Source organism: Protomyctophum bolini (genome assembly GCF_963924005.1).
Source record: "Protomyctophum bolini genome assembly, chromosome: 6".
In the NCBI taxonomy this organism is placed as follows: Eukaryota; Metazoa; Chordata; class Actinopteri; order Myctophiformes; family Myctophidae; genus Protomyctophum; species Protomyctophum bolini.
The window spans coordinates 25,844,029-25,853,379 of NC_137867.1; the positions used below are offsets into that span (position 1 = coordinate 25,844,029).

The 9,351-nt window shown below is 41.5% G+C and overlaps 1 protein-coding gene across 1 annotated transcript; it reads right to left on the minus strand.

The window, feature by feature from the left end:
- Positions 1 to 1,774: 1,774 nt before the first annotated feature.
- Positions 1,775 to 8,770, minus strand: LOC308316780 (protein limb expression 1 homolog). Its single transcript, XM_080765558.1, has 6 exons — positions 8,236 to 8,770; positions 7,155 to 7,360; positions 6,732 to 6,872; positions 6,496 to 6,591; positions 3,925 to 4,002; positions 1,775 to 2,405 (listed from the first exon to the last, which is right to left on the minus strand). The coding sequence occupies exons 1-6, from the start codon at positions 8,309 to 8,311 to the stop codon at positions 1,944 to 1,946; spliced, it is 1,059 nt and encodes a 352-aa protein (XP_080621684.1). The 5' UTR covers positions 8,312 to 8,770; the 3' UTR covers positions 1,775 to 1,943.
- Between the last annotated feature and the right edge of the window lie 581 nt (positions 8,771 to 9,351).

The following is a 9,351-nucleotide window of genomic DNA, read 5'->3' on the forward strand; positions in this document are numbered from 1 at the left end:
ACAAATATTTTCATTTCATTGACCCCTAAATAATTTCATAATTATGTATTTCTCCCCCCTTTCCTAGATCTGGTTTCTTATTTCTTACAAAGAATCTGGCAACACTGGTGTCTACTCCCCAAGCTACTCCCTCATTACGGAACGGCAAAAGGGTCAAAGCATACGTGAGCGAAAGAAAGTCTTGTACATACCGGTATAACATTATAACAGGGTTATTACTTATATAATATAACTTATTATAATGTAAGCGTATGATTTTTAGTATCAAAGGACATATTGACATCCAAATCCAGAGACATATTGGACAATTATTCAGTTAAATGCAGTATTTTGTTTGTGATTGATTGATTGAAATATTTATTAACAGTTTGCAGAATTACAGTAGCCTACATTTCAAGCACAACTCAATACAAAGACTGTTAACTGTGAGTGGACGACCCAATAAAGCATTACACGTGTTTACAAGAGGGTCCACCATGTTCAAATCATCAAAACATTTAGAGACGTACAAATAGACACCTATATAGCCAAAGAACAGAACAGGAATTCGTCATAAAGGAGGTAAAAAAGGGAAAAGAAACATAATTATACAGTGAGGGGGAAAAGGGGTGGGGGGGAGGGGATTCAGATTATACGGGGGCTGCAGTTTCGAATTGCAGCCGTCCATATATAGGTGCCCTTTGAGAGCGGTTTTGAAGGAGTCAAGGGATTTGCATGTCTTAATGACTGTTGGTAGGGCGTTCCACATTTTGGTGGCATAGGAGCGGAAAGAATTTAGTCCCTCGTTTGTGCCGAATCTGGGTTGTACATGGTTTGTTGCACTCCCTCTGGTGTTGTGGGTGTGGACTTCGTTAACATTAAGGAAGTATTTAGACAGGTACATCATGGGTATCTTGGTGGTGTAGCGAATCTTGTGCACCAGACCCATTGCAATATGCTGTCATCGACCCAAAGCCATTCCAGCCTGTCAAAGTGGGCAGGGGTGAGGTGGGAGAGGCCAAGTAGGAGCCTGACCAGTTTGTTTTGGGAAGTCTGGAGCCACACACACACAAAGTGCAAAAACAGAAGCAGAACAGGGCAGGGCAGCAGGCTATTCTATTGATTTCACCACCATTAAGTCAAAAGCAAGTTTATGTAACTTGATTATACAAATTCTGACCAATTAGCAATTTATTGGTTTACAATTTCTAACTCTGATCACATACGTACACAGACACGTTGTAGTAAGAAAACAAAACATTTATTTACAATGTAAAATACATTTTCCCTTTAAAACCTCCTTTAAACCCACAGCTGCCTATATGGTCATTTATTGATGAGCATGTATCAACAATTTTTTTGCCTTTCTTTTTTCTTTTACACTGTTAGGACTAGTAGGCTATAAGGAGATAATGTTTTTTTCCCCCACTGTTTTTATATACACCTGTAAACCTGTGATGTAACAGTAAAGTTTATTCTGATTCTGTCACCATGGGTTTATTCGATCTTGTTCTTGAGTCATATAGTGAAACCTGGATTACGAACCAGCTATTAACAAAGCAGTCTATCCAGACTGGTACCTACAAATGATCACAGAAATGTGTGTAAAATGACATGTCACATTCCCAAGAGACCCTCACATGGTACCCACCAACCCCAAGTATCACATGACTATCCCTGACCAGAACTGTAAACCAGTTTGACACACACACACACACACACACACACACACACACACACACACACACACACACACACACACACACACACACACACACACACACACACACACACACACACACACACACACACACACACACAGGTTGGTCAGTATGGTTCTGGGTTGTAGGATAAGTTGTGTTCTGGTTGGTGTTCAATCCAAAACAAAAAACAACACTCCAGTGTCCAGTCCGGTAGCAGTTGGAGGCCTTTGGTCTGACCTTTCTAACACATCCTGTGTCACTCTATTCCGGGTTGATCAAAGGCACATGGTTTTGCTTTGGGCTGGGAGCAGGGCTGTAAGAAGGCAATAGTTTTGGCTTGCCAGAGGTTGGACGGACTGTGTACCTAGTGCTTTCATGGAGGGTTGGCGAGGGACTGCAGGGTGGGGTCACTGTACCCTGGCATGATAATTGCTGGAAAGGATGTTGCTCATAATGGTATATGGGACTCGGAGGTTGACTTAGGTGCGTGTGTGTCTGGTGTATGAATGCCTGGCTCAGAGCCAAGGTGAGGATCTCAGTTTTCTCCTTGTAGAAACGGAGCTCGGTGCCTCGACGCCGGGCCAACACCAGCTCCCTTTGTGCCACATGCAGCTCCTCCCCCAGTCGCCCAGGCCATCTCTGCTCCCGTCCCATCCAGTCCAGAGCCATGCTGCTACGCATGTACTCATCAAGGCCTCGTTGGCAGTAATAGGCAATCACACTCTGAGGAAGAGGAGAAATGGGCAATCACGTTGCAGGGAAAATAAAGTCAAATGCTTTGTGAAGGAATATAGCAGCGGTTCTCAAACATTTTCACTTCAAGGGACCCGTCTGAGAGTATACAAAAGGGTCCATTTGTAAATGTTACAGACCTGTAAGGATCCATTTTTGACCACCTTCAAGGCCCTGGGCCCCACTTTGAGAACCACTGGAAATACTGGAATACAGTATTATAATTTGCACTAAGTGGGAGATATTCAGTCTGATGAGCTAAATCATCATCATATGTTGGTGATGTGCGACAAAAGCAATACTTTTTTATTTTTTTTAAGACTCTAGAATAGGGATTCTCAAAGTGGGTGTCGTTTCCACATTTTAGTGGCATAGAGCTAAATGAATTTAACCCCTTGTTTGAGCCGAATCTGGGTTGCACGTGGTGAGTTGAACTCCCTCTGGTGTTGTGATTGTGGACTTGGTTGACATTAAGGAAATATTTTGACATGTACATGGGTATCTATGTAGCGAATCTAGTAGACCAGGCACATTGCAGGAATTGCTGTACTCTGTCGTCAACCCTAATTCATTCCAGCCTATCAAAATGGGCAGGGGTGAGGTGGTGAAGTCCAGGGGTGCCTCAGAATATATATTTTTCTCTTCACCAAAAATAGCCGATCTACAAGCTCATAAACACGCCCCGTTGTGATGAGTTGTGAGCTGGTATCGGCTATTTTTGGTGAATGTTCCCTCCAGAATAGGGATGCTAGGGTTTAAGTGGTTAAATGCCAAGTACAAAAGTCCAATACTTGTCCTAATAGAACCAGCTCAGTGGCCTTATGAGTGTCCGCCCTGAGACTGGGAGGTCGGGGTTCAATCCCTGGCCGCGTCATACCAAAGACTCTAAAAATGGGACCCAGTGCCTCCCTGCTTGACACTCAGCATTAAGGGTTAGATTGGGGGTAAGTCCCTGCGACATGCTAGCGTCATGTCCAGGGGTTGTACTTTTACATCAAGCTGCCTCATGCTACAGAAACAGGAAATAGGCTCCTGCCCTATGGGCCTCATGGCTCGACAAGGTTACTTACTGTCCTAATGGAAGCTGCAGATATTCTCTCAGGTTTCCAGGTATTTATGAACCGTTAATATGACAAAAGGTGTTAGTATACAGTAACAATGTAATTCAGGGGGTGCCGTGGATGAGAAAGTTATTTAAAGGGGTGACCTGAGCCAAACATTTTTGAGAACCACTGCTCTAGAAACATTTTGACAATGACGACATGCCCAAACTATAGGGAAGCCAGGTTTGAAGTGGTTAACTCATTTAGACTATTTACCTTTCAATCTGGGAACCCCTTTTGAGGTTGTTTTTGCGTACAGCATATATATTAACATATATTTTTTGTCATTTTTGAATGCATATTTGAAGTTTTTCAGAAAACTTAGGTCAGGATTTAGAAGGCGTTTTTAGAATCGGCCTCAGGTGTAAATATGTTAAGGGAGTGTTGAATGAAGGTAACAGTGGTACCTGTCGAGAGCATTGCCTCTCCCTCAGAGCTTTAAGTGTCCCGTTCCAATGCAACAACTGGAATGCGGTCATCATTTCCTACAGAGAAAAAAGGCAAGTGGCAGAGAAGTGGGACAAAGAAAAATTATATTGAATTTGTTTTGATTGACAGTTTGACACCATGAGTAATTTGGATCATGAACTCAAACATCGAGGAATTGAGTAATCACTCATATTGTATGAGTGAAGCCATAACCAGACTGATTACTGGCCAGACAGAACAGGTAGACCTTTATCTCTGACTTAGAATCCACTGTCTGTCTGACTGAACGAATGGCGTCTGTTGCAGATGATTTATTACAGAGTTGAACAGAGACGGGCGAGATTAACATGGATTAACCTAATCAGATACAGATGGAACATGTGACATGTTTATTGTCTGAGGTTGAAGTCCTCTGTGTACATCCTACCCAGATATGGGTAGGATGTTACATCATACATTTACCCAGCTACTTGAGTAACTTTGAATAAATGTAACTTTTTCCAAAGTATATTTGAGTAAGGAAAAACATATTTTTACTCCTTGGGCCAAAATTAAAGGAGTAAAAGTAATATTTCTCAAATGATTTGGCTACATTCACCTTGATACCCTTTTTAATTAAATGCACATTCTCATTTTGTTTATTATTTCATTCCATCAGAGTCAGAGAGACTTCAGACAAAGAGGCTGACTGGTAGTATTTGCATTTGCTCAGCTGTCACATGACTCAGTTTCACCAATCAAATGTAGCTGGCTACATTTGATTCACTCCTCACAGAATATCTCTGTGCCAGCAGGTGACGTGAGGTTACACACACAGAATGAGTGAACAGACTAAACAATATGTACATTATGCACTGCTCTTTTGTATCCATCTCTCTTCTGCCTTAATTTGTTATAATAAAGTTTTATTTTTATCTTTATTTTGTAAAAATCTAAATGATTACTTTGCATTGTTTGTTTTTGTTTTTAAGTGATATGGTTTAGGGTTTAGGTGGGCCATATTATATTTTTCACATTGGCTATTTTAAATGTTGTTGATTTCAATCAGACAAGCATTTATACTATTATATTTTTTATTATTTTAGGAATCTAAATTATTTTTATACTTTCTTACTCTCAAGTGATTATTTGGATGACTATTTTATTTCTATTTGAGCATAATTTTAAAGTAACAATACTTTCTATAGCACCTACAGTGCTTACTGTTTTCAGCCTGTACAGTAGTAGTTGTAGTAGGATCCTGCCTGTCTGACTCTTTGTTTACCAAAATGTCTGGCACCTACAGCAGTGAGGTTTTTATATTGTGGTGTCAGCAATTCTGTTCCACTGGTTACTGTGGAACAGCAAGCCTGTGTACCTGTCTACCATGAACAATATACAAGCACATACACGTACTGTAACACACAGGTGCATATGTATATAAGTGGGTCTGGGTACACACACTATAGCATAAATAGGTTAACACACTCGAAGGTATGTACTGATTGTACACATGGCCATGTGCATGTATAGTCAAGTGCATGTGTCAAGAGAAAGCTAAGATGCACATCCACACCCTGTATTGGGCAGGTGCTGAGCGAAAAGTAGAAGACTAAACAAAATGTAAAAACGCTCACACACTGATAGGCTCCATCAAGAAAATGAAAACAAAATGAAAATATAATAATATATATATTTATATATAACATTACACCTCAAAGTGCTGTTACCATGTGTATATGTCCACACATGATAGTGTTTGTGTGTGTCTGTGCATGCGTGAGTGAGTGGGTGTGGGTGTGTGGGCGAGAGAGAGAGAGAGAGAGAGAGAGAGAGAGAGAGAGAGAGAGAGATAATTACTTGGAACCTTTTCATCACGATGTCCTGCTTTCACAGGAATGATAATGATGCCATTTCCTCCTAGTAATAACCCTCCTGCTGCTGGTGAATGATTATTTACATGGAGGTAGAAATATGAAAGGTTCATTATGAATGTGATAGAATTTGGCTACACTTAGCTTACTAGCTTCTCATATAGTCATTACGTACTTACCTTAATGTATATACTATAATAATTAATCCATTTTTGAAGGGTGCTAGCCCCTCCAACATCTGGCTTTTGAAATGACGGCATAATGATGGCAGCCAAGTCTATGGACTTATAATGTTTGTTTAGAGCACTTTGACATCATATGGCACAGCCAAGTCTATGGACTTTTAATGTTTGTTAGAGCACTTTAAACAAACTTTACCAGGTGCCCCTGACTTCACACAGGTGTGATGTTTTCCATACATCCTACTATAAATGTGAGGCCAGAATCTCTGTTTGTGTGTCCGTTTGTAGTTCACGTAGTTGTTGGTCGGATAGGTGGTTGTCCAGAATCGCAACCACCTACCCAGAACTACCAATCTGACCACTATGCCCATATGGGCAAAGAAATGGGCATAATTTATTTACCCTCTAACAAAGTCTCAATCTTTTTAAGTGCATTGAAAGTTCATAGTTAACACACAATTATGCATGATTTGAGAAAGAATAGGAGCTGCCTGCAACATAACTCCCATTCTACCTGGAACTGAAGCATAGTCCGACCCATGTAGGAGCTTAGTAGCAGACTGTAGGTTCCTATGCTGGTGTTTGGGTCACACGCGTCTTCTATAGAAGCCTAGAAGCACAGTGAGAGGCAGGAGATATTTTTCATCAGGATCTTACATGTCCGTGTTAGCTTTCATAATTACAGCAGGATAACATTCAGTTTAAAGAAATCAGAGCTGAAGCTACGTGTTTGCATTGGCTGACACTCACAGCACTGTCTGTGGAGGCCTGACACAGGCTCTGACTGATAAACTGAGGGGTGATACGTCGCGATGGTAGCTCGTTTACCAGGGAGTTCATCAAAGCCACGCGAGCAGCATCTCTACGGGCCTCTGCCTGAGTCTCACACACCTACACATGGGGAGATGGAGGAATATGAAGGAAGAGATGAAAGGGAGGGAGGATAAGATTGTTCACTTCACAAAACATATTTTGTGTCTGTTGTTCAGCGTAAGCTCCTGGGTTAAGGTTTGAATCGCCAACTCTACAACAATGTGGGTGACTGATAAATTAAAAAACCTTGGAAGAGTGTGTACTGTAGATATAGCAGATCTACAAGGATCAAGTGAGCTTAATCTGACTCAGTGTTGTTGTGTAAAGACATTTCTTTCAGGAAGTTACAAAAGGACACACCTTGTAATTTCCAAAGCAGCTTCCTCCAGGTAGAGTAACATAGCAGACATGGGGCGGCCCAGGGGTAGGGGCAGATTCATACAGCAACAAGCTGTCTGAATGGCCGGCTGAATCCATCACAGAACACTGGGATTCACTGGATGACCCGTTCAGCTGGCCCACCTGTTTCTGCTCCCAGAAGTGATGGAGCATGGACACCACATTCACTGGATAGAAAACAAAGGTTATGGTTGTTTAGCCTAAGATATTCAATACATTGTTGCATGCCTTTTGTTCACTGTATTTTCAGGGAGCGACATGATCATACATTCAATTCAAGATGCTACCGTATTTAACTTGCTACAATCAGTAATGAAAGCATTCATCACCACAACAGAAAATGAGGTCTGTTTTGAAAATATTTGAGCCAAACATATGCATACGAGTTCATCTGAGTTTCTTCATAATGGAATGAAGTGCACAGCGCAATTGCAATGACAATGTAGAGTATGTGATTAATTAATCTTAATCAGACACAGAGTGCATCAAGGGTATTGTTATGCTGGTGATAAAAGGAATTTGAAGCCTCTTCTCTGACACTATTAGAAGTTAACAGTTTTTTCTACAGAGAACTGCATCTGCTGGCATGTGTGCATGAATGTGTATAAATGTTTATCTATGAAAGTAAAACAATCATTTTTTAAACTAGAAAATTAACATTCCCAGACATGGTTTATTTAAGTGGAATTAGGTACTGGTACCACCCCGTCACGAGGCTGCACAGATCAGCATTTCCAGGGTTTCTGACCCTCAAGAAAGATTTAGCAGCTTCCTGTCGGCCTCAAAGAGAACTGACTGAAGGTTAGGCTACCCGATTGATGTATTGTAAGGCTCATCTATCGTACATGTTATGTAACAAATCATCAAGCTATCAGTAGTTTCCCTTTGCTTGCACTGGATAATAATTAACACTTAAAATGAAGATTTTGTCCATTTTGCAGAATATACACTTACGCAAAATAAATTATATATTGGTCACTCAAATCTTGGATAAAATATTTGCAATATTTAATGTTGCACCTCGTGTTTATTTTTTACTTACGGTCTTTGAGGTCAGTGTCAGTCTCCCTTTCTGACAGGTGTGACATCATGTTCTCCAGCATGTAGTCTCTACTCATTCTTCTTCATCCAATTTTCACCCCCGAGTTTCACCAAATACATTCACACTAGCTTTTTCACAGACTTCATCCAGTATAGCTCACACATGCTTTATCAAAGTAAGAGCAGTTGCAGCTTAAACGCAAACTTAAAAAAGAGCAGCCTTCATCGTCCACACAGGCGGGAACACCACAAGGAACAAACCTGAAATCCTAATGCCTCTTCACTCTCCCTTTCTCCCCTCCTCCCTTGTGTGAACATCTCCCTAGGTTTTCTCCTCTGAAGCAGACCACCTTTGTCACCCACACTGCCAATTAACTCAGAGGGCCCCTCACTCTTTCTACACACAAGTTTGCATGCATATATGCACAGACTCACTCTCTCACACACGCTCAGAGGTCTGGCACTGGAATGCTGTACCCCTCCCCTCAGGCGGTGCAGCTGGCTAATCCCTGAACAGTCAGTTAAAGACATACACAAACTTGCCCAGTTGAGCCACAGAACTTACCCTTTGACAATAACAAGAAAATGTGCAAGTCTGGGTGAAACATTTTTCACACAGAATATCTTCAGCATCCAGACATCTGACCAATGAGATGAGATGATGATTTGGTGGGGGTGGAATGGAACCATGCTGTTGACTTGAAACGAGTAGTCTGTGGCCATCAGACCCAGGGCCTGAGTTCCATTCAGGCTCCTTGTATGAATGGCTATTGTTCTGGTTTGAATTCCCATTCCATTAATGAACTAAACGCTGAGAAAGGAGTGGTCTCTTTGCTCCCCAAGTCCTTCACATTACATGCACTTCATGGTGTATATATCCCAGTGAGGCACGGTAAATTGGTGTGTCTATTTCCTGGCCAACTGGAGCAAACTGCACCTTATGCTGAACACATTGTTGTGTCCCATGAGCATGTATGCTCCCACATGCGTTTGTGTCCATGTGTGTGTGAGAGAGACTCTATTCAGTCCATTGGTTGCCTAGAGGGCGGATGTGGCTATCCATTCAGACACTTGTCTAATTGTTGGGTCACCTTTGAACCAGAGCCTAGTACCACAG

Coding starts and splice junctions, on each gene's coding strand:
- LOC308316780 (XM_080765558.1), bottom strand. CDS start 8,311: ATGAGTAGAGACTACATGCTGGAGAACATGATGTCACACCTGTCAGAA. Junction 7,361..8,235: donor TGACACTGACCTCAAAGACC/GTAAGTAAAAAA, acceptor TTTTCTATCCAG/TGAATGTGGTGTCCATGCTC. Junction 6,873..7,154: donor GCTGCTTTGGAAATTACAAG/GTGTGTCCTTTT, acceptor CCCCATGTGTAG/GTGTGTGAGACTCAGGCAGA.